The sequence below is a fragment of the Talpa occidentalis genome, unplaced genomic scaffold (genome assembly GCF_014898055.3).
Source record: "Talpa occidentalis isolate TD23 unplaced genomic scaffold, MPIMG_talOcc4v2.1 talOcc4.7, whole genome shotgun sequence".
NCBI classification, from domain to species: Eukaryota; Metazoa; Chordata; class Mammalia; order Eulipotyphla; family Talpidae; genus Talpa; species Talpa occidentalis.
Genome location: NW_023605083.1, coordinates 134,722,292 through 134,750,290, shown reverse-complemented (window position 1 = coordinate 134,750,290; position 27,999 = coordinate 134,722,292). Strand labels below are relative to the sequence as shown.

Genomic DNA, 27,999 nt, shown 5'->3' with positions numbered 1-27,999 from the left:
CAGGTGATGCCAGGATGTGTTGCCCAAGACCTTGACAGCCGTTGGTGTAGTCAGGATGATCGTGTGTGGACCCGTCCACCTTGGCTGAAGTGGTTTTGGAGAGATGGCTTTCACAAGAACCTGGTCTCCAGGGTACAGCAGGGTGACAGGCGCATCAGGGGACGGAGGCACAGGTTGTGGCAGATAGCGGCCTGCGTGTTCTCGGAGCAGCTGTCTGAGCAAAGAGAAGTATGGAAAACATGCAGCCCATGGTGTAGGTTGGGCGGGGAGCTCATGGTTAGTAAGAGGAGGTCTGCCATACATCCGTTCAAAGGGGCTCAGGAACAAGGGGCCACAGGGGGTTGCTTGGAGGTGCATTAAAGCCAGTGGGAGCAGCTCCACCCAGGATTTGCAAGGCTCAGTGGAGAGTTTGGTTAGGTGGTCTCTGGCAACGCTGCTGACCCGTTCTACCTTACCAGGGATTGCGGTCGGGAGGGAATGTGTGGTTTCCAGGTGATGCCCAGGGAGGAGAACACCTGTGGAGTAATCTCTGAGATAACGGCAGGTCCGTTGTCCGACTGGTGATGGTGTCCACCACAGCAAGAAGAGAGTGTTATCTGCGTTAGGGAGTGGAACATCCGAGAGGCCTAGCAGGATGGAGAGTCGAGGATTGGGAGAGGAGCTCCTCTCAGAGAGCTTTGCCCGGACAAAGCGGGGAAAACAGGGTGTGGAAACAAAGCATGATCAGGATCGCCAGGCCTGCTAGGGGCAGGATCCGTGGCAGTCGGGAGAGCTGGTCCAGGTCTGGTAATCCTGGCCCCAGCTTCGGCTGATGAAGCGTCAGCCAGAGGGGGTTTTGCTGGTGAGATGAGCAAGCCCATGAATGTGTTGGGAGGGGGGGAGACACCTGAGTACACACGATTTCTCACCAAAATCTCTCTCAGACCTTCAACACTTTCTTTTGCTTTCTCCCCTTCTAATACCAGTCCATTTCCCCAGCCTGCTTTAGTTATCCCAAGGCCCTTCGGAATATCCATCGTCAATACATTGCTTTTTTCAAACACACACATACCTCACTTGCATTTACCAGACTTAGCAGAACCCTGGTGTCAGGAGGGATTCACCGCCATCTGCACAAGGACGAGAAACACAGATGTGAGGTGGGCAGCCCCTGCGGCTTTCCGTCCCCTGCCCGGGGATGTAACCGGCAGAGATCGGTGTCCACAGCCTGCATCTGCTGGGCGATATTAATGTTTCCATTAGGCTAAGGTCACCCTGCAGGGTTTGAATCGGGGGCGGAGGTGGGGTGGGCTCCCCGTCTGGAGAGGATATTTAAAAGGGGGAATTCCAGCTGGGCTGACACTGTGCGAGAATCCCAAGCCGCAGAAGTTTCCAGGGGACGCTGGACCCCAGGCGTGCTCGCTGCGGGACTGGGATGGATCATGGCCTGGGGCTTCCTGGAGTAGGACGACGTGCGACATGCGGATTTTCCAGCTGAGCAGGTCCGTGGTGGGGGAGGGCTGGTCCGTGAATAAGCTCTGTCCACCTCGGAGAGTCCCGCTTGGATTCTAATCCACTGGTCCCCGAGTCTTTCTTAAGGGGAGCTCGAGAGCCTCTCCAGCTGCTCCTTGCAGCCCACACGTTTTACCACCTGGGGCGTCAGAACCGGTGGCTCTGGAGAGTCAGGTCTAGCAGGGGACAGCTGAGACTCAGATCCAGGTGGGGCAAGTAGACGGGGCTCGCTCAGGTGGGATTCCTGGGAGGCCGGTAGAGGAGGACACAAGGGGGCCCCCAGGGTGCCCAGGCATATGGCTGCGGTTGTTCTTTATCATCTGTGGATGAAAAAAACAGGTTCCTCAAGTTTTTGTGGGATCCGGAGTTCTGGAGAAGTCTTTGTCTTTGCAATAACTTTCATTCCGATTTAAGAGGTTGCAGCTGAGGTTGTAAAGCAGAAGGAGGTTGTCCTGCAACTTCTAACCAAGGGGGCTGGGAAGGGACTCGAGTGAGCCGGGAGGCTGTGTATAGAATTGGTCTGGGTGCCCTGGGTTGCCCATGGCCACTCTGTAGGGGTGGTGAGTGGCCACAGCCGGCGTAGAGGTAGGCCAGGCCAGGGGGGCGACAGTGGAAGGAGACAGCGAGGAGTACTGAGGAGGGTTAGGAGATGTCTGGAGCAGCGGGAGGGTGAGAGCTGCGCTAGGGTCTCGGAACCGTGAGAGAGTCGCCCCGAGTTTGGTCAGGAGGTTGCGACCCAGGGGTGGCGTGGGGCAAGACGGCAGGACTAGGAGGGAGTGAACTAAGGCCTTGCTGTCTGTTGGGCAAGGGATGGGGCCAGCAGCTTGAGGCGGAGAGGGCTGGCCGTCCACTCCCGTGGCCGAGATCTGAGAAGGGTAAGTCTGACCGGAACAGGAGGGGAGGACAGAGAAGGTGGCCCCCGTGTCGACCAAACAGGAGATGGGCTCACCTGCTACCTTGACCGTCACCCTGGGCTCCTCGAAGGTTATCGGGGTCGACGAGTCTGGGCCTCGTCAGTCCTCAGCCGCCAAACCCAAGACCGCCGGCGGCAGGGCTGCAGGGGCTGGGAGGACTGGCCCACCACGGCCAGGCGTGGAGGGACAGTCACTTTTCCAGTGACCCTGGACCCCACAGATGGGGCAGGGTCCTGGCAGAGGGCTGGGGTTGGGGCAATGTTTGGCCCAGTGACCCTCCAGGCCACACTTGAAGCCGGCTCCCAGCGGCGGTCGATGGGGCCCATTGTCGTCCTCTGTCGGGCGGCAGGCGCTGCGGTCGTTGGAGGAGCAGGGCCTGGCGGTCTCAAGGCAGCCACTAGGGCCCGAGCTTGAAGCTCAGCCTTGTGGTGACAACCGGTCTCTCTGTCCTGTCCTGTTCCTCCCGCTTGTTAAATACCGTGAGGCCATCTTCGGCAGGTCCCGGATAGGGGTTTGAGGACCGTCCTCAGCCTTCTTAAGCTGCTTTCTAATGTCTGGGGCCGACTGAGATATAAAATGGCTACTGTGGCACCTGCAAGCGGGTCAGGGTCAAGCCTGGTAAGGGGCTGCAGCGCCTCGGTCAGGCGGCTAAGGAGGGCAGGAGGGTTTTCTGAGGCAGACTGGGTGATCTCTCTGAGCTTATGCAAGTTTATAAGTTCACGCGCTGCCGCTTGGAGACCAGCTGGGGGACAGGTAAGAAAACGGTCTCGGTGAGGCCTGCCCCGGCGACCCGCGTCAATTCCTGGCTGGAATTCCCAGCCAGGCTCCTGGCGGGGAACTGCTTCAGGGCCTGCGGGCATGGTTGTGTCCGCGAAGGGGACCTGATCTGCATGGCCTTGAGCAGACCGAAACACACGTTCCCTTCTATTAGAGTCGGGGTGGAAGAGAGGACGCCGTGTAAATCATGGCGCATCCGGTCCCAGGCTTGGGTAAGATGACGACATTCTTTGGTCTAGGTGCTAAAGAATGTCTAGGCGCTGGGATCGTTAGGGAAAGAGCCCAGACGCTTTTCAGTCTGCGAGAGATCACACAGAGGGAACGGACGTGGACGCTACCTGCGCCTTCAGTCCCACCCTCTCCCCTAAGGGGCGGGGAAGAGGAGAGGGGGGTGGCAGCTGGGAGGTGAAAAGAAAGAGGGGGGGCTGGATTGGGGAGCTGGAGGCGGAGGAGATGGAGAATTTAGAGGATCAGAGAACGCAGAAGAGGGGTCCGGAGAGGGCGAGAGCGAGAGGAGGCTCGAGACTTTGAAAGCACGGCAGGGTCTCGGGAGGGAGGGGAGGCGCGGAGCACAGGAGAAAGACGGCCTGGCCCTCGGGGAGCTCTGACCATTTTCCAAGGCGGGGACAGAATTGTTTAGGTCTGCAGGGGCCGAGAAGTCAAAAGCGCCCCGCTTGGGCCAGTGGGAGCCATTGTCCAATCGAGGCTGAGGCCGTGCAGTGGTGCATAAAAGACCAGACGCTTAGGGCGTTCTGCGGCCCAAGTCCCCACGGACCGAGGTTTGAGAGACGGCATCCCGGGGGGTGGCCGGGCTAGGCTTGGAATTTGAGGACCCCGTGACTAAGGCGGCTCCTTTCCCCACTAACGGGGGCACAGAGTCAGGACGCAGCGTCCCACGAACCTGATCTGGCCGTCGGGGGCGCAGGCCCCGAATCACGGCATCCCCCGATTCGGTCCTGGCCTTCGGCACGGGGGCAAACAAGCGAGAGGGACGTCTCCACCGCTCGGTTGTTGCCTAGGATTCGGGCACCTCGTCTGGACGGGCGTCCCCAGACCCAGGGTGTAACGGGAGTCGGCTGACGTGGGCCCACGGTGTACGGAACAGCCGACGGGGGGGGGGGGTGGTGAGGAGAGGAGCCGGACAGCGCGAGGCGAGGGCTCCCCGGGAAGAGGGTCAGGCAGGTGACTGACCCCAAGGACCGAGGCCGGCGGTGGATGTGAGGCGTCTGCAGTGGCGAGGAGAGGTCCCGGGGACACAGCCTTCCCGGGTTCGCGGGGAGAGGTCCGGCGCCGTGGAGAGAGGAGAGCCGGGCTAAATTTCTCAGAGGAAGGGACAATTTATTGCGCCCCGGGCGGACCTCACGGACCCAGGGTGGGGGTCCGTGAAGCCGCGCACGTTGTGGGGAGAGACGTCCCTTTTATAGGGTGAGGAGAGGTGAGGCGGGAAAACTGGGTTGGGGGGGCGCGGTAGGGGACAGGTTGAGGGGAACAAAGTTGTTTCTCATGGAGCCGAGCTGTTTTTCTCCTGTTCATGGCTTCAGTTTCGGTTTGATGGCATCAGGGGTCGGTCCTGGTGTCAGGCCATCTTGCGTTTTCTATGTGGGCTTCCTCGTTCCTGGCCCCTGCAGCGACCTTTCATGCCTGAGAGGCCCCGGCCCCAGTGCCCTCCGGCTCCCGGGACAGGCAGGCCTCCCGCCCCGCTCAGCCTGCGGGGTTACATTTTCATTCCCAGCTCACAGGAAACCTGCAAAAAATATTTTCTTTGGCAGCTAATTGGAGAGCAGCAGCCCCTGACGTGCCTTCTAGGTGACACCCAAGCCAGGGGCAGCCGCTGCTCCCAGCTGCGGGGGACATGGTCGCGAACCAGGCCAGGCCCCAACCTCATCACCCTGAATGGGGTTCCGACCCCCACCCCGAAGCTTGAGAGGTCACAGGACCTGGGGGATGGGACCCCACGAGGCCCTTCAGGAGGCCAGGCCACAAAGTCGCTGGCATGTGGCCATCCGCCAGGAGTGTCCACGCCCCGCCCCCCAGACCAGACCCTGCCTGCCCCCCCACCACTGTTGAGGGGCCCCAGGGTACAAGGGTCTCGCCTACCAGGCGCTCCAGGGCCCATCAGTCCCCTCCCCCACCTTGGGGGGGCCTGCCTCCCTCCAAGGGAGCGCAAGTTCCCACTCCGCCTCAACGCACACCCGTCCTATAGACCAGCCCTGTCTGCCCCATTGGCTCAGTAGCCAAGGGTGACCCCGCTGGCCCAGCAAATCCACACTCCCAAGAATGGGCCCCAGAAGAGGTGAGGCCCCAGAAAGAATGGGCCCCAGAAAGAACTGGGTGGGGGCATTTGAATTAAAAGGGAGCGGGGTTGGGGGAGAGACAGGAAGAGGCAGACGATAGAGTGAGCTGCTCACGGAGGGAGGGGTGAGGGGCGGCTGCCTGGATGCCTCGGGGTCCTGGGGTGCTCCGTGCCCTTACCCAGCTCTCCCCGCGGCCTCTGAATAAAGCCCACTTTATTGGTGTTTATCTGGCTGTGTTTCCCCACAACCCCGCCATCGGGCTGTGTGACGCTCGGTCCGTCCCCATGTGGGGAGCCATGCTTGCCTTCCCCCAGCGCGGGGGCGCCCCCTCCCCCCACTCGCCGGAGGCCTCTGTGTGGCTCACCCCCAGGGCCTGAGATCATGAAGAAAGCACTTTCCTGGGACTGGCCACCGCCCCGCCTGGCATCCAGGGGGCGCATCAGGGATGGACCCAGTCTCTGGGCAGCCGCGGCTCAGCAGGCCCTATCAGGGTGCCCACAGGGCCCGCTGGCTGGTGGATGGCGCCAGCGCCTGGTGTGGGCGGGAGGGGATTGGCCTGGCTCTCCCGGCCCAAGCCGTGCCGGTGTCCGGCCCTCCGCAGCCGCAGCCGCTCTCACCCGGGCTCCCCTGTGGGAAGCTTCGGCCCTGGACAGGCCAGTGTGCGTGGGCTCCCAGGGAGGAAGCGGGCGCTGAGCTCGGGGAGCGACCGGAGGCGCGGGGCAGGGGGAGCCGTGCGGGGCTCAGGCCCCGGCTTCCTTAATTCTGGGAGCTGACTTTGCCCGAAGAGAAGTCCTGTGCTCTGATAAACCCTTGTAAAGTCAGGCCAACACGCTTTCTACGCGGCGGTAAACCCTCAAAAGTAAGTTTTTCCAATATTTACACATGAACTCCGACAGCTGGGACTGGCTCCAAAGCAGCGGCCGGAGGGGAGGGGGCTGAAGGGAAAACTGGACGCTGGGCCGTGCCGAGGCCGGGCGCCGGGGCGGCGTGCACCGACGCCGCTTGTGAGGGGGCGTGGAAGTTTTCATAATAAAAACCTTTTTTTTTAAAATAGCAAGTCGAATGCCACCAGAGCTGGGGACAGAGCGGCAAGAAGGGGGGCCCTGAAGCCCCTCCCGGCCGCGGCCGCGCCGCGCCGGCCCTCCCCGTGACTCCCACGTGGTCCAGACCCGGCTCTGAGTAACACCCGCCTCTCGGCGGGACATGTGTTTCCAATCACCCTGCTCAGCTGAGTCACCACGACAGCTGCGGCCCGTCTCCATCCTGCCGCTCACCTTCAGCTCAGCCGCGTTGACAGCAGGCCCTGCCCCCAACTCCGCCGGGCTGGCGGCCCCCCGGAGCCCCGCGTCCCCCTGCTGCAGGCCTTCGGTCAGCCAGCCCTCTGTCCAGGACAGACCCCCGTCGGGGCTAACCTCTGCGGCGTGTCATCGGCCCGGGCCCCCGGCCTTGCACTGCCCTTGTCCGCTGTCCGGAGCCGGCGCCCCGAGGGTCCACTCTAGTGGGCAGAGTCCTGGGGGAGGCTCAGGCCCCTCTGGCTCCATTGGCACCCGCAGGTGCTGGCAGGTGCGTGCTTCCGGATGAGCGAGGGGAGAAAGGCGCGCGTGAGCGAGCGGGGAAAGGACGAGCCGGGGCCTTGAGCAGCAGAGCTGGAGCGAGGACGGGGCGAGGGTGCCCAGGAGCCTAAGGAACCAGGTGGCCGCTGCGCCTCCCCTTGCTGCCTGCGCTGGCGGCGGCTCCCTGGCCGCGCGGAGACCGAGGCTGCAGCGGGGAGGATTTGCTGCAGGGCAGGAGCGGGCAGGGAGGACCCGTGAGCTACTCCCCAGCACGAGGCCACACCCGCGCGTCCCCTGCCTGCCCGGTCAGGCCACAGCCTGACACCATGGGGGGGCCCACTGGGGGCCCCCAGCCCGCTCACCCCCGCAGGCAGCCTAGTGCAGCTCGGGTGCTGGGAGATGTTGTCAGCCAGACCCCAGGGCCCTCCCGTGGGCACCGACGGCAGCGGCGAGGCCCTAAGGTTGAGGAGCACCTGTGGGGAGCAGGGAATGCAGGGGACACGGAGTGGCGACTGTGCGCCCGGGGCAGGGGACGCCAGGACAGAGCGTGTTCACAGGAGCCTGGGAGAAGCAGCAGGCCTTGGGGTGCGGCCGCTACATAACCCCTCGCCCCCAGGGCCCAGGGAGATGTGGGGGGCCTGAGAGTGAGCGCCACCTTGGGGCGTGGGCCGGCCACCCCTCACAGCCGAGAGCGCGGGGCGCCAGGAGGAGCTCAAAGCACCAGACCCGAGCGTCCAGAAGCCAGCCGGCCGCGGCAGGGAGGGTCGAAGGGTCACTCTTGGAGCGGCTTCCCTTCCCCGGCCTGCCGTGGGGTCCCCTTGCCATCTGACCTCTTTGTAGGTGACCAGAGCCACCCCAAACTCTGCTCCTTCTGTTATCCGGCGTTTCTGCTCAGGTTAAGTGGGGCGTCTGGAAACCCCGTCCCTCCCCTGTGGCCCCTCATGCGGTCCAGGGCTGGACCCAGCTGGACACGAGGGTGAAGGGCTGTCAGGTGTGCCGAGGCCCTGGCCCGGGCACCGAGGGTCCTGGGACACGGCTGACCCCAGGGCTGAGCCTGCAGGGACCTAAGGGGGCCCCAGAGAAGAGAGGGGGGGGCGAAGGCAAGGCAGGGGCCGAGGAGGAAATGGGATCGGGAGAGGGAAGGCGCGCGTGAGGAAATTCTTGGGCACCGTCCTAATCATAGCCTTGAAATGAAATTTAGTGCTGCACTCAGCATGGCCGCCGGCCAGCGCCGCCCAGCAGCCCCTGTTTGGATTAGGCGATGACATCATGGCCGTGGCCGTCACTCCCCAACACCGAAGGGAGAGCAGGATGGCGCGGGAAACCCGAGCCCCCGCCCCCGGCTTCCAGGCGGGGAACTGCCAGCAGGAAGACGCAGCTGGACAAACCCCTGCCCCGCCAGGCCGCCCCGAGGGGGGCCGCCCCTGGTCCCCCCAAGGTCGGCGGGGGCTGCTTCTGGGAAAAGCCTGGGATGGAGGCACGCTGGTTCCCAGCCCCGCTCTCTGGCCGCCCTTGGAAGGAAGCACATGACCGCATGCCCAGGGCCAAAAGGAAATAGCCAGGGCATGAGCACACGCAGGCCGGGCATCTCACGTCCCCCCGCGTCCCTTAGGAGAGCTGGGGGGGGCGGGCCAGGAGAGCGAGTGCAGGGAGGGCAGGCGAGAGAAGCGGCCCAGGCCCAGCTGGGGACTCCTGGGCACCCTGGGCACGGGTTGCTGCCCCCCAGACCCTCCCTCGCACCCAGAAGGAGGCACAGCCCTGCCTGCGTCGCCCTGGCAGGATGGGGGCCCTTCTGAGTCAAAGGGGGGCAACGCCGGCCCGAGGAGCAGGCAGAGGCCCTGGGCAGCAAGACCTGCAGAAGCTTCCAGGGCCAGGCGCCCCCCACTGTGCCAGGCCACCTGCCACCTCCCTGGAGGAGGTGTTTCTGCTCCAGGATCCTGCCTGTGCGTGGGCTCCTCGGCCGGAGACTTCACAGACCTGCTGCCCCGGCTAGCCTCCCGCTCCCGGCCTGCGCCCCTAGAGCTGGACCTGTGGCCCGGTGGTGCCCGGCTGCCACCTGGGAAGGCTGTGCCCTGCACGACAGGCAGGTCCACTCATGCCAGCCATCACCCTGGGGTGCCGGCCTGGGAGAGTGGGAGACAGGTGCACAGGCAAGCGGGTCCGAGCGCCCCCTCGGAGGGCCGGCGCAGCCACAGCAGGCAGCAGGGGCCCACGGGGAGCAGCAGCCGAGAACAGCGTGGGCCACGGGAAGCGACAGAAAGTGGAGGCCGAGGGCCACGGCCAGGAGGCTGCGTGGAGCCGCCGGGCAAGCAAGGGAAAGCCGCAGAACCGCCCGGAGCCATCCCCGCAGCTTGAACCTCGGCTGCGAGCGGCTCTCCCTGCGCAGGATGGGGCACCCGGCCCCGAGCCCCACCCTGAAACCCTGGCACTGTCTCCATGTCTGTCTCCACGCACCTACTCAACCTCCGTGTCGGGGCACCCCGCGCTGCCCGGTTCCTCCCCTGCCTCCCCCCTCCCCATGACGAGGGCCGGTGTGGACAGAGCGGGTGCTGACGCCTGCTCCTGAGTCACACGCGGACGGACGTCGTCACCCCAGTTGCAGCCTTGTTTGCACTTCAAAACCCAAACATTGATTTCGTGTCCCTGCGTTTCCTCTCCTCGTGACCAAGACGTCCCATGTTCGTGGCTGTCCCCCAGGCTGTTTTGCTGTCCCCAGGACATTAGGCGATGTCTGGAGAAATGTTTGGGTGACACAATTTGGGGGGTGCATTTGGTATTTATGGGGTGGAGGACAGAGATGCCATTCACCAGCTGGGGGCACAGGGCCCCCACCAGAGAATGCTCCTGCTCCACGGTCAGCAGGCGAGAATCCCGGCCCGGACCCAGGCGGCTCAATCATGAGGCTAATGAGCCGAGAAGAGGATGTCACTGTGGTCAGGCCTGTGCCGGGCCTCTGCTCGTTCTCCTGCCTTCGGGCTGTCCCGTGCTGAACAGCCCCCCAGGGAATGCTGGGGGTGGGTGTCTGGGTCAGGCGGACCTGAATCTGATGTCCAGTGTGGCTGGGGGGTGCCCAGGGTGGCCCCAACAGGGACAGCCGGGCACCAGGACACACCCCCCTCAGCTACCTGCTCCCACTGCCCCAGGCCTGCCTGACACTCTGGCCCCTCTGGTTTCCGCATCTGGTGCCCACACCCCAGGGAGGAGCTGGCTGCCCAAGCCCATCGGTCCAGCTGTTTCCAGGACAGAACATTCTGTGCCCAGGAGGAAATGGATCTCCTCCAAATGGGCAGCGCCCATGTGCCAGCCGAGTTGCCTCGATGCCTGTCCGGGCGCTGGCTGGAACCTGGTTGGCAGCACTGCCCTTTGGGGCCTCTGGGGTCGCCTGACTCGGCTCACCTGGGGAGCAAAAGGCAGGAGGCGCTGGCACCAGGCCCACGCTTGGCCAGCCAGGACGAGTCTGCTGGTGTGAGCCCCACACGTGGGCCGCTCCAGCTCTGCAGGCCTCTGGCCTGGACCATTTCTATGGGGGAAGGGGAGGCAGGGGCAGGGGCGTGTTCCCAGGTGTGTGGCCCAAGGGTCCTGAACGTCTCTTCCCCTGGCCACCTGGCACTGTCCCCCTCACTTCTACTCGAGGAGCTGCCCGGGAGCCACTGCTCTGGGTGGCCCAAGGTGAGGGTCGGCAGCTGTGCTCAGGATGCTCAGGGGGTGCTGGGCCTGGCGGGGTTCTCCTGTGTGGCTCCTCAGCCCGCCCCCTAAGATCAAGGTAGAGGAACCTGAATGTGTCCTGATCCTGCCCTTCCTCCTGGCGGCAGAGGTCAGAGCCGGGCCCTCTCCCTGACCCATCTGGCTGGGCAGGGCCCTTGGCGGTGCAGCAGAGGGGATAGCCCCCGGGTGCCAGCTGCAATCTATTCCCAACCTCCAGCCTGTTCCTTACCAGAGGCCTCCTGGCCTCGGTTTTGAGATGGAAGGTTCTAGCAGGAGCAGGTAGAACATGACCAGTGAAATGGAGAAGGTGGCAGCCGGAGGCCAGGCTGGGGCGCTGTGGGCATCTGCCAGGTGGGGAGGCCACAGTGTAGGGGGCTCTGCCCTCCCTCCACCTGCCCAGCTAGTGAGCGTCATCTGATCTCCGAGGCCCTGATACCAGCCGCGTGAGCAGAGGGTCTCAGGGCAGCCCTTCAGGGCAAACCACCGGAAAGGGGGCTTCATCACCATGCAGAGGTGGAGGCCTGGCAGAGCCAGAGGGGGACTCCCCCATCCCACCTTTCCCACCACAGAGCTTCCAAGCTGGCCTCTGCTCGCCCCCTCCGGCAGCTCCTAGCTCACTCAGAATAACACCCAACTTCCACCCCAGCTTTCTGCCCGGCCCCTCCGCCCTGTCATCCAGGCTCTGGACTGCTGTCCCCGGGACTTCTGTCTGGACTTCTGCACGCCCTGCCCTGGGGATGGGCTGCTGGAGACGCTCGGGTCCCTGAGGTCATGGGAGGGAGGGAGCCTGCCCCCCTATTTCCTGCTCCTCTTCCTGCCAGGTCCTGGTGCTACCACCCCTTGTGTAGAGATCCTGCCAACGTGACCGGCCCCTGAGTGACCTGTCTCCTCTCAGACTGGCAGACTGACTTGAGTCTGCAAAGGTCCCCACGGCAGTTGCCATGTGGTGACAGGAAAGGCCACTGGCGACCGCCTTGCTTCTAAATATTGTATTGAAAGTCACCCTCAAACAGCGTCTCACAAACGGCACCATTTCACGCGAGCCAAAGCCCAGGGCGGCTCCCGGGACAGGCCACGGGCCTTCCCTGCCTGTGGTTGCTTCGACCGAGGCAGGAAGCCCGCAGGCCCGGCTTGGTCGGAGGCAGCAGCGCTCGCCGAGCAGGTCACCCCTAAACCGAGCCGCCGTCCCTGCCACTGCTCCCTGCCGCCCGCAGACGGCCTGCAGGCCGGAGGGGTGTCCCTGCCCTGGGGGCAGCGGTCGCAGCACCCTCGGGCCCCCCGCACGGCGCCACCCCCCCGCACGGCGCCACGCACCACCTCCTGGGACTCTCCGGCTGGTTTGGGGGTGAAGCCTCGGCGCCCTCATTTGCGGGCAGAGCCAGGGAACGCTGAGTAAAGCCCAACGAACACAATCCTACTGGCTCCTGGGCGCCCGGGCCCACCCTCGCCTCTTGCTGGCTGGTCAAAAATATGGCCAGTTTATATAAAATCCTGTTTTGTTCCTAGTGGCCACGCCCCTCCCCCTCCACCTCCACTGGCCAAACCCACTTAAAATTCTCGGGTCTCCCCCGAACAAGGAGCCCTAAGTTCCCGGGGCCACCCACCCGGAGGGCCGGGCCGGGGCCGGGCGGCAGGGCATGCCCTCGGCCCCTGGACCGCCTCGGAGGGGCCCGGGGTGGCCGGCACCGGGCGGCGCGGCCCTGCAGGGCGCAGACGGAGGGGGGCGCGGGGCGCGCGGGGGGCGGGCGGCGAGGCCGGGGCCGGGGCGCGCGCGCGGCCGCGGGGGGCCAGGTGCGCGGCGGGCGGGCGCCCGCACAACAAAGCGCGGCGGGCGCGGGGCGGCGCGGGGGGCGGGCGGGGGGGGCGGGCGGGGCGGGCGGTGCGGGGGCGGGCGGGGGGCGGCGGGGCGGCGCGGGGGCGGCGCGGGGGGCGGGGGCGGGCGCGGCGCGCGCATTGGCCGGCGGCCCCCGGGGGCGGCGCCGGGCGCCCGCGCTATAAGAGGCCGGCGGGGCCGGGCCCGGCGCACTCGCCGGAGACCGCGGGCAGGGTCGGGACCCCGGCCGCGCCCCGCCGCCCCGCCGCCCCGGCCGCGCCGCCCGCCCCGCCGCGCCCCGCGCCGCCCCGGCCCCCGGCCGCGCCCGACAAAGTTTGCGCCGGCGACGCGGGCCGCCGCGGAGGGCGCCCGCCCGGGAGCGCAGCGCCAGACCCCGGCGTCGGCCGCGCCCCAGCCCGCGCCCCAGCCCGCGCCCCGCGCCCCGCGCCCCGCGCCCCGCGCCCGGCCCGCGCCCGGCCCGCCATGGGCGCCTCGGCCCGCAGCCTGCGCCTGGCGCTCGGCCTCCTGCTGCTGGGGACGCTGCTGCGCCCCGCCGCCGCCTGCAGCTGCTCCCCGGTGCACCCGCAACAGGCGTTTTGCAATGCGGACGTAGGTAAGCACGGCGCCCCGACCCCCGCAGCCGCCGGCGCCCCGCGCCGCGCCCCGGAGGCGGGAGTGGACGCCAGACGCGCACCCTCCGCCCGCGGCCCGCGCCCCCCGCCTCCCCGCCGGGCCGCGCAGCCTCCGGGTTCCCCGAACCCCGCCGGCGCGGCCCGAGGGGGAGCCAGGAGCGGGGAGCCAGGGCCGGGGCGGACGGGCTTTGGCAGGCGCGGGCGCCGAGATGCCAGCGCCAGGGTGGGGGCGGGGAGCGGGGGCACGACGCGGGGCGGGGGGCCCTGGGGACCCCGGAAAGAAACTTTCGCAGGTGAGATGCGAGTTGGGCGCCTCCGGGCCCCGGCGGCGCGGGGAGGGGGTTCTCGGCGGGGCCGCCGGCCCCATGGGGGGCTCCCCCAGAGCGCGCGGCCCGCGAGCCTGTCTGCCCCGGGCAGGTAGCCCGGCTCGCCCTGCCCCGTGCCCTGCCCCTGCGCGGGGCGCACGGGGCTGGCAGGGGAGGGCCCCGGGCCTGGCCCCTGCGGCCCCGCTTCTCCATCACAGCCACAGCCGAGGGAATGGAGCTGGGCAGGAGAGGGTGCCAGGCAGGGCAGGAGGCAGAAGCCGGAGGAGCTCTGAGAAGGGAGAAGCTGGGCCTGCGGTTTCCCTGCACCAAGGTGCTGGCCAGCCAGGTGCTCGGCCAAAGGCACATGCAAGCAGGTGGCCTCCGGGCCTCCGCCTTCCCCGCCTCCTGTTCTGCTCCCGCTCGGCCAGGGCTGGCGAGGCGGGCTCCCCTCGGGGTGGTGCTGGGGCTTCTGGGTCTCTCCTGCTGTCGGTCTGCTCTGCCCCTCATCTCTGCCGGCCCCCATGGCTCCCAGCCACGGCCCAGTTGGCCCCTGGAGCTGCCACTGCGCCTGGCCTGGCATGTGGTCAGTGCCCCGAACTGTGGGCGTTGTGTGGCTCGGCCACTGGCGTGGGGCGTGGTGCCCAGCATGGGGCAGTTTCCGTAAGACCCGGGTTGGGGGAGCGAGGCCTCCTGTTACTTGGCTTTGGAGGACTGAGGTGTGAGGAGGGTCTCTCCCCAGTGGGGGAGCCGGGAGGGGCCCTCCTCTGGGTGTCCCCAGGCTGCCCAGACCTGTCCAGGGCCTTGGCTGAAAGCGAGGCCACGCCACTGACCGGTGAGTGTGCGGGTGGAACCAGACCCAGACCCAGGCCAGGCAGTGTCAGCGGCTGCTGAGGTCTGGCCTGTGGCTTGAAGAGTAGAGCAGGGCGGGGCCATGGGACCCCCACACACGCCTCAGCTGCATGGGCCAGCTTCCCGCCAGGCACTTCCATGCCCCCCACACCCCCCCTCCCCCGGTGCTGAGGTTGGGGATGGGTCTGCTTTAGGTTTAGATCGAAGGGTGAGGAAGCCTCGAGGCCCCTTCTTTGCTAAAATCTGTTGCTTCAGGATCCACGCCCAGCCCAGCTGGCCCAGCCCAGCATCCCAGGCGGGCCTGCTCTTGGCGGAGCTCTCAGCCCGGCCCAGGGCCTTCAACTCGTGGGGCTGCTGCAAGAAGGGCCACAAACCAGGGGGTTAAAACACCGGGGATCGATGGCCTCTGGGTCTAGGAGGCCAAAGTCCAAAATCGAGGTGTGGGCAGGGTTCAGCCTGCAGAAAGCGGGGGGCGGGATCCAGCTGGCCTCTCTGCAGTCTGCTGGCGCCCAGGTGCTGTTGGCTTGTGGACATGTCGCTCAGTGTCCGCTCACCCTCGGAGGCCTCCTCTCTGCGCCTCTGTCCAGAGCCCCTGCTCTTACTCGGACCCACCCTGCCCCCGTGTGACCCCATCTGAATCTAACCACCTCGGCACAGTCCCTGTTTCCAAATAAGGCCACGTGCCCAGGGCTTGGGTGGGCTTGACTTTTATTCAGCAGAGACTGCCCGGTCTCGTGCCACGGCCCGTCCTCTGCTCCCCGGACCTGGCAGCGGCCTGTGCCATGGCCCGTGCCGCTCGGAGGGAGGCGGCAGCGCCTGGCGCCCGGGAGTGATTCTGGCTCTGGCCAGGAGCAGGGTTCACGGGGGCCCCACAGGTGATGCCTGGCAGCCAGGGCCCGGCAAGGGGGCGGCCGGAGCATGGGGGTCGAAGAAGGCCCCCCCGGGCCCCTTGCCCCAGGCCCCCTGTGTTTTGCTCCCAGGCCCGCTGCCTGCAAGAGGCAGTTGTCATAAGAAACAGATTTCTGCCTGTGCGGATTCTGGGCGGCAGCCCCCCAGCTCTGGAGGCCCCGCCGATCGGACCGTGGCGGGCAGCAGGGCTTGGTGACGGAGGGTGCCGGGGTGGGGGTGTGAGCAGCAGCTGTGACTCGTCCAGAAGTGTGGGGACAATCGCACAGTGTCTCGTGTCTCAGCCTGCTCGTGCGCGCCGCTGGCCGGCCTCCCGCCCGCTAATGGAGTCCTTGCCACCCGCGGCCTCCCGGCCCCGTCAGCTGGCAGGAAACCCGCCCTGGGCTCGAACTCCAGACCCAACCAGCTGAGCCACTTGGCAGACCCGACAGCTCGGGCCCGCTTCCACAGGCGGGTACACTCAGGAGCTCTCCAGACCCAGAGGACAAAATCCCCCCTCTGGCTGGCCGGCGAGGCCGAGGCCACCTTCTCCAGAAGGCGCCACGTACTTCTCTCCTCTCCGGAGGGTTCTGGCTCTGGGAGGGGACGGCTCCCAGGCATGCAGTCCCGGCCTGGTGCCTGCCTCGGGGAGGGGCGGGCGGGCAGGCAGGCGGTGGCAGCACCAGGGTCCCCAGCAGGTGCCCAGGAATGCTAGCATCTTTGCCAGACACTCATGCCGGGTGAGGTGAGCGTGACCTTGAGTCGGGAGGTGGGGCTGGTGCTCCCGCTGCACCTGAGGGCCTGTGTCTGTGGGCTGCAATCTAGAGGGCCAGCTTGGGGCTTCCACGTAGGGCTCCCTCCCCCTGCCCCTGGGCCTGAGCAGGAGAAGCAGGCCCTCTCCCAGCCCTGGGGGGTACCAGACATGGTGCCAGGAAGTGGACTGTAGCCTCCCCCCCCCCCCCCCCCCGCCCCGGCAGAGCATCCGACTGGAGTGGTTCAGGCAAGTACCAGCATCTGTGCGGGCAGGTGAAATGCAGGACTGGGATGTGAGGCTGGGGGCTGGGGGCTGGGGGGGGGGCTCTGCAGGTTGCATTTTGGATGATGACTCTGGAGGGACCGGTCCCCAGGGGAGTGCTGGGGGCCTGCGTTGCTGGCAGCCCCCTACTGGGGAGCCTGAGGCGAGCAGGGTGCAGCGGGGACTGGAGCCCCAGTCTTGCCTGTGAGGACGACTCAGGGCCCCTCGGCCCTGCCCGCTGGTCCTCGAGCTGCAGATGGGCTGCCGCTCGCTCCGTTGCCAGGCGGGCCCTGCTGGTGCTGGCTGAGGAGCGAAATCCTCTGGCAGCATTGAAGCACTGGAGCTCGGGCGTAGACGGCTTCAGGCTGGGGGGGGGGGGTGCAGCCACCCCATCCTGAGGCAAAACCTCTGATTACGATGCCTCCGGGGCTGCTGGGGGGATGGACCCCTCGGTTTCCACAGTGACTCAGACGTGCTTGAAAGACCTTGGGCAGCCTGGGGGATGGGGAAAAAATGGAAAAAACTGCAGGAGAAAGAAAAGCCATGAAGGAAATGGGGAGGGAAGAAGCAGGCCGACAGGGGAGGGGTGGGGGAGCGAGTAAGCCCGAAACCTCTGCTGGGACCCGGACTCGGGCACCTGACGCTCCGCCCGGTGCTGCTGCCCGCCTGCCAGCAGGGCTCCAGCGGCCCCTCGGCTCGGGTGGGCTTCCTGTTTGTCTTCATAAATCACCCCCCAACCTTTCCACCCTGCCGCTGCCTAACTGCCTGCTCCCCCGCCAGCAGCCCCCCCAGCTGCCGACCTCGGCCTCCCCGCGTCCTCCCCCACCTTCCTCCCACACCTGCATCCACCCACCCACCCACCCCGCCGTCCATCCGCCCACCCACCCACCCGTCTAGCCACCCACCCCTCCACCCACCCACCCACCCACCCACCCACCTACCCACCCCTCCATCCATCCACCCTTCCATCCTTACATCCATCTGAGGGTCTTTCTGGAGTGAGAAAAAGCAGGGCTGGGAAATCAGTGTTGGGGAGCATGAGGAACCCTGACTCGGGGACAGCACAGGTGCTGCACCAGGCGCTGCTCGTGCATGACCCTGCACCAGGGTGGTGGCAGGTGCAGGCCTGCTAAGCAGCAGGACTGGCTGGCGGCCAGAGGGGAGGGCATCTGGGTGCAGAGCGGGCCCGAGCAGGGTGGGTGGCGGGGCAAGCAGAAGGCAGGTCATGCTGTGTCCCCGCGGCGTGCAGGGGGCCGCTGGGAGCCTGCTAGGAGGCCAGGGCTGAGGCTGTGTCCAGAACTGGAGCCTCGGCCAGGTGTGGGCGTCGGGGTTTCTAAGACCTCCTGGAATGCTGGCGCCCTCCCCAGGGGCCCCGTCCCCCTCCACTGACTCGGGAGGTGGCCTCCCCAGCGCTGCTGGACACAGGGCAGGGGACGAAGCCGCAGGCGGGAAAGCCGCTGGAGGGGCACCCAGGTGTGCAGGGCAGGTACCGCAGGTGGGTCTGGCGGCCCTGGGGGGAGGTAGCCAAGGGCTGCAGCGCGCCGTGGGGTGTGACCTCGAGCCCCTGGCCAGGCAGTCAGCGGGGCCACTCTCCTTCCCTGCTGAGCACTGCTGGGGTGGGGTGACATGGGGTGTGGGTGGGAGGGAGCCAGCTGTGGCTCCAGCAGACGAGGAAATGTGAGCCTTGGAGAAGAGGAAGTGAGATGTGGCCGGGAAGACGAGCTGGGGGCGGGGCAGGCGTGGGCAGGGAGGCTGCTGTGCAGCGCCCGTCAGCTCAGTCTAGGGGAGACGCCCCGCGCAGGCGCCCTCTGCCTCAGTTTCCCCATCTCCAAAAATGAGGTGATAGCGTGACCCCTCCTCAGTTGTGGGCTAAGATCAAATCAAAGGTCAGAGGGGAGATGCTTCGGCCATGCCCACAGGTCTCACAGAGGGTGGGGTGTCAGCTCCCCCGTGCCTGGCCCTGCCCAGGGGCCCCACCTCCGGGAGGAGCAGCCGGGCAGCAGAGGAAGTGGTGGTGACCGGGAAGGGGAAGATGGTGAGGCCCTGCCCTGCCATGGAGCCTGGGAACTGCGCCCCGCCCCGCCTGGTGTCAGCACTAATTCTCAGTTGTCACCCATTTCACAGAGAGTCAGGGCGCCCAGGCTGCTGTGTCCCCTGGAGCCACACCCCCGGGAGGTCGCCGGTGGTGGAGCAAGGAGAGGCCGTGCAGAGAGGAGGCTGAGCTGTTGGGTGCTGGCCGCTGGCCGGAAGGGCGGCCTCTGGGTGCAGACCGGGAGGAGGGGTGCTGCCCACCTGCCCGCCAGGCAGGCCCAGGCTGGGCTCAGGCGCAGGCGCTCAGGGAGCCGCCTGGATTGCAGCCGGCATCGTGGACGCCTCTTGGTGGCCAGAACAGGCCCAGGGGTAGTTTCAAAGCCCCGTGAGCCTACACGCTTTCCGGGCAGTGTCAGACAGGGCGGGCCTTTGCCCCAGTGCACGGCGCGTCAAAGTGCGTTTCAGCAAGAAATTCCCAAGAGAACCCCCAGGTCCACACACGGCCTCTGTCTACCCCGGGTTCAGGCTCTTCCCGCTTCAGAGGCAAAAGCTCCCTGCTTCTCTGCGTGTGGTTTCACTGCTCTGTGCTGCCCAGAGAACAGTCTGGAAGGTCTGTTTGGGCTGAGGGTGATTCTGATCTCATGTCTTTACGTGGCTTGATGGGGGTGGCGTTCTCTGAGCCGCCCCCCGCGTGTGACACACCACCTCCTCCCCAGGCTGCTGGGCCTGTGGCCTGAGAGTGCACGACCCAGCTTGTGTGTGCAGCGTCTGGGGGTGGAAGGTCCCATGTCCCCGGTACTGGCACGTGAGCCGGGCGTCACGGCCCTGTGGCCCCTGCCAGCCCGGGACAGCTGCGTCCAGGAGCTGGCGTCTGGGGTGCTCCAGCCCACAGCTCATGGTTTATCACCCGGAGGAAGGATTTGGGGGCGATCTGGTCTTGGGGTCAGCGGGGACTGCAGTCCAAGGAGGGCACTGGGGTTCCTGCTCAGAGCGGGCCTCAGCTGGCTGTGCGCACACAGCTCTCCCCGCTGCCCGCTGGCCTTCAGTCTCAGCTGGCCCCAGAGAGGGGGGCCTGGCAGCCCAACCCGGCAGAGCCAGGCGCCTCAGGAGGGACAGGTCGGAGCCGCTGCAGTTCCCGGTACCCGGTCCTCGGTGGCGTCTTGCCCCTTGGGGCCTGCTGGCTCTGGGAATGGAGGGAATGGAGGCTCTGGAAGGCGGGGACTAGACCCCCGACAGGCAGCCCCAGGCACACGGCCCTGGGACCCACGGCTGCCTCTGGAGCTTCAGGGCGGTGGGGGGTGGGGGGGGTGGGAGGCAGGTGTTCCCATAGGTGCAGCGTCCTGTCTGCATCCGCCAAGGCCACACAGCAGGGCGGCGGGGGGGGGGGGGGGCAGGCACCAGCAGTCCCAGGCCCAGACCCCGGCTGCTGCAGAGGCCGGAAGGCGGATTGGGTGTCAGGCTTTGGGCTCGCCGGGCCCGGTGCTGTCTGGCCCGAGGCCTGTTGTCCTTGGAAGGGCTTAGGTGTATTTTGTCTTAACCTGAGCGGTTGAGAGGCCTGGAAGGGCCTTTTGGTTACGCCTGTCAAGGCCTTTGAAAATAAGCCTCCCCTTTGATGGAGCAATTCTAGATCTAGGAATTCTCTGCGGAGAGTGACTGTGGACACGCGTGAGCCTTTCGTCACGGGCTCGCGCCGCCCAACACCTGAGCAGACGGCGGGGTGGGGGCTCGGCCCCACTTGCCACGGTCATGGGGGGGTGCAGGGGTGCGAGGCTATTTTGTCTTTAATCGGATGTAGAACGTTCAGCTCAGTGAAGGAAAGTCAAGCTCCCTTTGCCGGGCGTGTTCCCTGCGTCTCCGAGATGCCCGTGCGTCACTGTCAGTGGGGGCTGCTGGGGTGAGGGACCACCCCGTCTGCAGAGCCGCCGGCCTGGTCACCGTGGGGCCCGGAGGAGGCTGCTGGGCAGCGCAGGCGTGTGTGCTGGGGAGGCTGCGAGATGCCTCAAATCCAGAAGCCTCCTGGAGAGGATGGCCGTGCCGGAACATTCTGGAAGGACTACCAAAGACCCCTCATGGGCGGTTTGGGGCTGCCATGTTCTTCCCCGGCCCCACCCTGTTGCTGTGCTAAAGGGTGTGAGGATGGAGGTTGGAGGCTGGAGGATGTGGGGTGTTCTCTGGGGAAGGCAAAGGAGACACAAGGCCTCGTATCTGCAGGGCCAAGCAGCGGGTCCCCTGCAGTAGGTGCCCTCTGGTTGAGCGCTGTCCCGCGGGTCCCCTCTGCTCGAGTTCGGTCAGTGCCCATGGCCGCCTCTAGCCCGACAGATGCTCTAGCCCAGGTCAGTTCTCCTGAGGCATCGCCTTGAGATCCCTAAGTCTGCGTGGGCCAAACCCCGACGATCAGATGACTTCTAGAGTCTAAACTGGATCTCCCGATTGCCAGACTAGTGGAGGGTGCCCCGGCCTGGACACCAGGTGGCTGAGGGAGGGACCGGCCAGGGCTCATCCTCCCTGCACCATCCCGGACCTGGGAGTGGCAGCCCAGGCAGGGGTGTGGCACCCGCAGGCACCGCCCCCAGGGCAGAGCCTCTCCCCCACCTCCCCCTGCACCAGAGCCCGCACCAGAGAGGCGGCTGTCTCTCTGCTCCTCGCCCAGCTGCTGAGCCAAATCTTTGCTCACCCTCGCTGGCTCCTCATGGTCCCTGACGTCACCCCTGCTCTGATGTCACAGCAAAACTACTCTTGTTCCCGTGGCAACGGCTGGCCACAGGTCACCAGCTGGGCCGGGTGCGGGGCTGCTGCTGGAGGTGGGAGCTGTGATTCCAGCCAACTTGGGTCAGTGGGTCCTGGAGCCCCCAGGCAGACCACTGGGGCCCCTGGGCTATGTGTCTCCCCTGGGCCGCTGTGGGGTGGGAGTGGGTCTGTGAGGCTCCAGACAGAAGCCTTAGGAAGCGGCCATCAGCTTCCCTGGGCTGCCCTTCTGGAAGGTTCCCTGGGCTGCCCTTCCGGAAGGCTGAGTTGACGATCCCTCCTCCATGTGGTTTGACCTGGGAGGCTGGACAGTGGAAGTGATAGGGCAGGGTTCGGGGCGAAGGTGGCTGTTTGGGGGGCTGGGGAAGAGGTCATCCTGCAGCAGGCACCGTGGTGGGGCCTGGGGGCCTGACCTTGCCTGGGGACCTGTCTGGGTGTTCTGTGAGCTGCCTGTTGGCTCAGCCCCAGGGCGCCCCCCCAGCTTCCCGGGTCCCTGTGTTGGGACCAGTCCCTGCCTCACCTTTGTCTTTGTAAAGCTGGGCAGGAAGACGGTGGCAGCACGGGGGTGCCTGAGTCTGTCCCCGGAGCCTGGTTGCCTTCTGCAACTGTCCCAGTCCTGACTGTGTGTGAGGGAGGAAGTCGGACCTGCAGATTCCAGGCGGAAAGCCGTCCGCGCAGCCTGCCAGGACTGGGTGTGCCCGACACCCCTGCCACGGCTGGCCCCTGGACGAGCCCGGGCAGCCTTGGGAACCACGCTGTGGGCCTTGGCCGGGTCAGGCAGCGGGCAGGGCCAGCTCTGGGCAGCACGCTCGGTGTCCACTGTATTTTTAGAAACTAGAGCTCCAAGAAGTGGGGTTGGAAACGTCCCTGATACTTGTTTTCTCCGGGCGTGACTTGCTTGCCTCCAGTGATGGGCGTCTCACTGCCTGTGCAGTCAGCCCGATGATCTCCAGACAGCCCTGTAGACAGTGCTTCCTCCCACCTGGCCAGCTCCCGCCTCCCTGGAATGTTCTGGGTGGCCTAGCTCAGTCACCTGGACACACGCAGTGAGTACACGCCCTTCCACCCGTGCCCTGGGCTGTCTCCCTGGGTGCTGAGTGCAGGGGCCACACCGATGGGTGCTGCTGTTGTGACCCCCACTGTCCAGGTACAAACTGAGGCACCAGAGCGAAGAAGCTTGCCCAGGTCACACAGAGCCCACTGTGGCCGCCACACCGTGCATGCCAGACTCCCCACCACCTGCACGCCCCCGCGGCATCCTTGGCCCCTGAGGACTTTCCTGCCTGCGGCCTGTCGTCTGGCCTGGCCACTCCTCCCCGTACCCCCCCACCCCCTCCTGCCACGTTCCCTGAGTCTGTCTGGGCACATCTGTCCTGGACCGGGTCTCCTCTTACTGAGTGCAGCTGCTTCCATGTTCGCTCCCAACACGTCCACGGCCACACTCCGACCTGGAGGCTCGTCCCGTGGCCTTGGCCGACTGAATGTCACCTGATGGAGACACCCTGGATTTTCCCGCGGTCACTCGTCACAGCTGTCTAGCCCATGCGGGGTCACTGCTCGTGCCCACATCTCGGTGGTGCTTTCCATACCCAGCGCTCCTGGTGCCACGTCCACTGAGCTAATGGCTCAGTGGGTCTGGCCAGGGCTGGGCTGGACTGTGCCCCGCTTGCTCTGGGCATTTGTGTCCATGCAAATGCAGACAGCGCTGGCTCTCAGGAGCCCGGGCTCTTGGCTGACTCCCGGGGTCAACTGGCTCAGACCCTCTATCTGCTGCCTGGCTTTTTGCAGCCACGTTCCCCCCCACTTTCTACTGTATGGTGGGGCTTGGAGACCCCCCCGTGAGCTCGATGTGTGCCTGTTGCATCCTGTCTTGTTGGATTTGGCCGGGTGTTCAGACCGCTCTCCAGCCCCGCAGCTGGGCCCAGGCCCGGGGGCGTGCATGGCCTGGGGTGTCTGCCTCTAGCCTCCGTCAGCTCAGATTCGAAAACCAGGGAGGGCACTTGGCTCGGGAGGAGCCTGTCAGGGCCAAACTGTTCCTCTTGCTTCAGACAGTTGTGCAGGCTTGTCTGTGTGGACGCTGGCCCGCGCGCTGTGTACGCCGCAACACAGGAGGAGCCGGTGTAGACATAGGGAGAAGCCAGGCTGCCTAAACTCAGGTCGCACTCCTGGTTGTGAGTTTAGGGGAGTCCTGCTCTGTACGTATTTGGGGCGGTCCTGTATTTCTCCAGCGCCCTTGAGGGGTTCCATATATTCCAGGCCTAAGAAGCCAGTTTTCAAGAAAAGGTCAAATGACACGTGTTATTCTGTGTCCTCAGAAGACAGAAAGGGCCGCTCTACCCAGGAAAGCGAGCTCTAATTACAGGGACACGTTCTCCGGCTGATGGCAGCTAATTGGGTTCCTTTAATATCTAGTTTTATGTTTCAAAGAAAGCTGACGGCCCGGCCAGGTGCTGGCCCGTGGTCTTCGGAGAAAGGCAGGGGTTGCTTGGGCCGAGGGGGCCCGGGCATCCTTGGAGGAAGGCGGAGCTGGGCCAGCCAGGGATGTGGGTGCGTGACGAGGGACCCGGGGCAGGGTGGTGCTGGGCCTAGGGTGAGACATTGGGGTGACGGGTGCCTGGCCAGCGTGCCAGCTGGGAATGGGAGCAGCCGGGTATTGCCCAACTTTGCTGAATGTCTCAGGGGGCAAGTCCCACCCTACCCACCCCGCCAGGGCCTGGCCTAGGACCTCTCTGGGGCGCGCGGAAGGGGCCTCGGCCTGCAGCTCAGGTGCCGGTGGTGCAGGCAGCCCGAGGCCTGTGTGGCACTTGGCAGGTGGGTCACGGGCTGTGAGGAGGAGCACCGCAGCCACCTTGCCACGGGAGGGGTCAGCGCAGGGCGCTGTGGGGTCAGGGCGGCCGACTGGGTCTGCGAGTGGGACTCGGAAGGGACGGGCTCAGCTGCTCCGGGCCGTGAGGGCAGTGAAGGCGCAATACCAGGTAGACGCCCCAGCAAGGGGCTTGCTGCTCAGAGTGTGGGCCTCGGACCAGCAGCAAGGCCAGCCCCAGAGGGTCCTTAGGAATCAGAACCTCAGGCCCCGCCCGCGCCTGCTGAATCCGAACCTGACTTAACTAGATCCGAGATGCTCTGCCCAGTCCCACCTTCCCTTGTTCCGTGAGACACTTGCGTGAACCCGGGCTCCGTGCCGCGGGCCCGGAAGGACGGGCGAGGTCAGAGGTCGGGGCTGCCAGCTCAGATTTGAATCCTTGCTCGTGAGCTGTGTGGCCTCGGGCAAGTTACTTAACCTCTCTGACCCTGTCTCCCCACAGAAAGTGGGGCGCAGGATAGAGCTTCTCCCATGTGTGGTGTTTCCTCCATGTCTTGACGTCACGGCCACGCTGGTCCCCGTGCACAAGAGAAAGGATAGTCACGTGGGTGGACACAAGACCCTGGCCCAGGGGGTGGAGGGAGCTTGGCTCCTTGATGAACGCCTCACACAGCCTCTGACTGTGGTGCCGGCCTCCTCGTGGGGCGGGGTGCCCTGGAGTCTCCTTGAAGGCCCACAAGCAGGGGCCTGCCCTGGGCCTGGACTTCCTTGGGGGTCCGGCTCTGGGCCGAAAGCTGTCCGAGAGATGGCCTGTGTGGCCGCTGAGGGCTGGCAGTGTGCTGGGGCCACAGAGCTCGACTGGAGAGAATGAGTCCAGTGGCGACAGGAGGCCAGCCGGCGTCCACCCGCCTCCCCGTCTGCGGCTCTGAGGGGCTTCTGCATGGGCAGGGTCCGTGGTTTCCCTGCTGGTAAAAGACAGAAGGCCACGGCGGCCTGTTCAGTCCGGAAGAGCAGGATTAGACCGGCAGGAGACCCCCTCAGCGGTGCCCACCACCGGGGCGCAGAAGCGTCTCTGCCCACCACTGTCACGTGGCTCCTGTCGCTCGGCAGGCGCCGAGCCGCCGCCTGCCCTCTGGTGGCACCACCCTCGCGGGAAGGCCTGGCAGAGCCCCGACGGCTCCTCGGGAAGAGCTCACACAGGCTTGTCCTTCTCTCGGGAGTGCATCAGTCAAGTGCCCAGCGTGCACGCGCCTGCACACAGCCCTCCCCACACTGCACACACACTGCACGCACACTCCTGCCTGGCGGGCTCCTCCACCCGCCCTCCTTCCATTGCAGGCAGCTGTCCATCCGGAGGGCCAGTCTCCGGCATCCTCTCCCCCACGGAACCCCAGTGCACTTCCCAGGGTGGGGTGCCGCGGTCTGCTGGGGCGTCCTGTGCACTGTAGCGTGCTAACAGTGCCTTCCCCCTGGATGCCAGTGGCCCGGACAGCGACCACACCTCCTGGAAACAGCTACCCTGTGAGTCCTTGTGAAAAGCCTGCAAGACAGAAGGGGGGGAGCAGCAAATAGCCCCTCGCAGGCGGGTGCTGGGGGAGGCTGGGGGGCGCGCTTTAGAGCTAGCCCCTGCAGCAGAGCCCCTGTGCCTTGTCCGCAGGGGCTCGGTCATTCTCCTCGGGACACTCCGGCGGCCGCCCGTGTCCTGCCCTTGCAGGCCAGACGAGGACCACCCTTGACACCTAGGTCTCCGCCGGGCGTCTCGGCTCAGGGCTCGCACCATCCTCGCCCGAAGCCAGGCCCGCACAGCGCTGCAGCATGAAGAGGAATGTGGAGCGAGCTGCGCCCTGCCCGGGGCCCGACGACAGCGACAGCTTGCTTTCGAGGCAGAAGCACAGGTTGCTGCAGGCCAGGGACGAGGGCGACCTGGCCGAGCGGAGGAGGCACGACCTCAAGCAGCAGAAGAGCCAGCTCTTGCGGCGCCTGGTGGAGGAGTTGAGGGCAGAGTGGCTGGAAGCCCCAGACCAGCTGGTCCACACCCTGGAAGGCCTGTATTTGGCGTATCTGCTGGGTGGGGGAGGGGGGCGGACCGTGGACAATGAGCCCGGGCTGGAAGGGCCTGCCCAGCGAGGGGCCCCTGGGCCTCGAAGGGCCGGGGAGAAGCACAAAGCCAGGGAAGAGAAGAGCCGCAGAGAAGAGCCGGCGCGGCCGCAGCCCTGGTGCCCCAAGTCCCAGAGGAGGACAGGCCGGTCTCACTCCCCTCCTGTCCCCAGCCCCCCGAGAAGCGCAAAGGGAGACGCGGGCCAGCGACCAAGACCTGCAGCCGCCGTTCCGGGGGCCCTCTGGCCGCCCCAGGGGAGACCCAGCGCCTGGAGGGAAGGGGGCAGCTGAGCAAGGGGGCAGCTGGGCTCATCCGGGGCCCGAGCAGCGGCTCTGCGGCGCCCAGGCGGAGGGGCAGGTTGAGAGACTTGGAGCAGCTGTGGCCATCGGGACCCACCCCCAGGAGGCGAGCCCCACGGCCGGCGGCCCCCTGCAGGAGCGGCGGCCAGGGCAGGTGGCAGCAAGAGCTGGAGTCCGCCTTCGAGGAGCTGTTCGACACCAACAGGAAGCTGCAAAAGCACCTCAGCCTGCACCTGGACCTGAAGCCCGGACAGGCCCAGAGTCCCCAGGAGGAGGACTCAGAGACACCTGACCCAGGCGGGGAGGCCACCAGCGAGGCGGAGACGGAGCGGCCGCCCGCCGGGGAGCCCGCCAGCCCAGCGGAGGCCGATGACCACCACGCAGCGTCCAGTACCACTCTGAAGAGGCTACTGAGCAAACTCCAGCACCAGAACCACCCCCAGGGGCCCAAGCCCGGGCTCCGGAGCGAGAGTCCACCGCCTGCCCGGGCGGGCGTGTTCCCCGGGGAGGGGGGCCCGCTCTTCTGCAGCTTAGAAGCCCGGCAGCAGCTGCGCAGACCCGACCTGCAGCCGGAGGGCTCCCTGCAGCGGCCCCCGCTGGAGCAGCTGGACAGAGTGGACGTGCTGGCGTCCGGGCTGAAGCAGAAGACGGAGCTGGAGCAGAGGTGGTGGAAGCAGCTGGACTCGCTGGAAGACACCGAACACCCCAGGGTGAGCCTGGGCGCCCCACACGCGCCGGAGCAGGCCAGAGGGGAGCAGGTGGGCGCCTACCTGGCCCGGCTGCGGGCCTGCTCCTCCCGCAGCCCAGGGGAGAGCGAGGACGTGCGCGTGAGCTCCTCGCCGTCCACCACCAGCATCGTCGAGGACGACAAGCACAGCCAGATCCTCCACAAGCTGCAGCAGCAGATTTTAGAGCAGAACAGGCTGCACAAGCAGTTTCTGGAAGAAGCCAGGAAACGCTTGCAAGAGTTTCAGAGACCATGATGCGAGCGGGTCGCACCGATAAATACGTGGCTGCTCAGACACGTTGTCACACGGTCCAGTCTGTGAGCTGTTTCCGTCATCCGCTCTGACCCTCCCGGCCTTTTGCAAAGGGTCCCTGGGAGCCTGGGCTTCTGAACCAGATCCCGCCCTGGGGGCGCTGGAGGGTGTGGGGGGCGGGGAGGCCACCAGCTGGGAGCTGTCCCTGGGCCACAGGAGCGCCAGGTGCAGGAGGTGCCACCGGGGTTTTAGCTGGACAAACGCTGGACCCTCGAGGGGGTCAGGGTGACAGCTTCACGATGCCGCCCTTGTCGCTCGGCCACCGGCGTGACATGAGCGGAGAGATTTAACCCAAACCTCTCAGCCTTTCAAGCCAACCAAACCAGGTCATTGATAGGACACCACTGGGCGGAGAAGAGGATGGGGGTGGCCCCTGTCACCCGCCCCTGTCTTGTGAGGGCCCCTCGTGGGCTGGCCCTGGTGGGGGACCTGGGGGCGGGCTGGTTTCTGCCCTCAGCTTCTCCCCTGACCTGCAGCCATGGGGCACCCGGCTGGGGAGGGGTGTGTCTGCCAGTGTCATAGTTAGGGACTGGGCAGGGCTCCTCAAGCTGCTGCAGGGAGCCAGAGAGGAGACCCGCTGGGCTTTGCCGGCCATCGGCCCCGTGGCCGCCCCTCGGCCGCCTTGGAGGGTGCAGACACGACGGGCGTGGTGGAGCCCCGGCAAAACCTGATTTACAAAATGGGTGGCCGGCCGGACGTGACCCCCAGGCCATCGGTTGCCGGCCCCTGGCCTGGTGTCTCCGGGAGGTG

General features: G+C 66.3%; 2 protein-coding genes across 3 annotated transcripts in view; both read left to right on the top strand.

Moving 5' to 3' along the window:
- Window positions 1–13,030: 13,030 nt before the first annotated feature.
- TIMP2 (TIMP metallopeptidase inhibitor 2) overlaps window positions 13,031–27,999 on the top strand; it is a 31,035-nt gene continuing 16,066 nt past the window's right edge. Inside the window, exons 1-2 of one of the 2 annotated variants that reach the window (XM_037492316.2) lie at window positions 21,053–21,093; window positions 21,918–22,055. In XM_037492316.2, the coding sequence (XP_037348213.1) occupies window position 22,055 (1 nt within the window). In that variant the 5' untranslated portion in view covers window positions 21,053–21,093; window positions 21,918–22,054. Of the gene's footprint in view, window positions 13,161–21,052; window positions 21,094–21,917; window positions 22,056–27,999 lie in introns of those variants that run through there. The other variant, XM_037492315.2, reaches the window with a different exon arrangement.
- CEP295NL (CEP295 N-terminal like) lies at window positions 25,561–26,245 on the top strand. Its single transcript, XM_037492317.1, has one exon. It carries the CDS (start codon window positions 25,628–25,630, stop codon window positions 26,198–26,200), a length of 573 nt encoding a protein of 190 aa, XP_037348214.1. The 5' UTR covers window positions 25,561–25,627; the 3' UTR covers window positions 26,201–26,245.

Excerpts from the sequence above, each read along its gene's own strand:
- CEP295NL (XM_037492317.1), top strand. The coding sequence starts at position 25,628 with ATGAAGAGGAATGTGGAGCGAGCTGCGCCCTGCCCGGGGCCCGACGAC.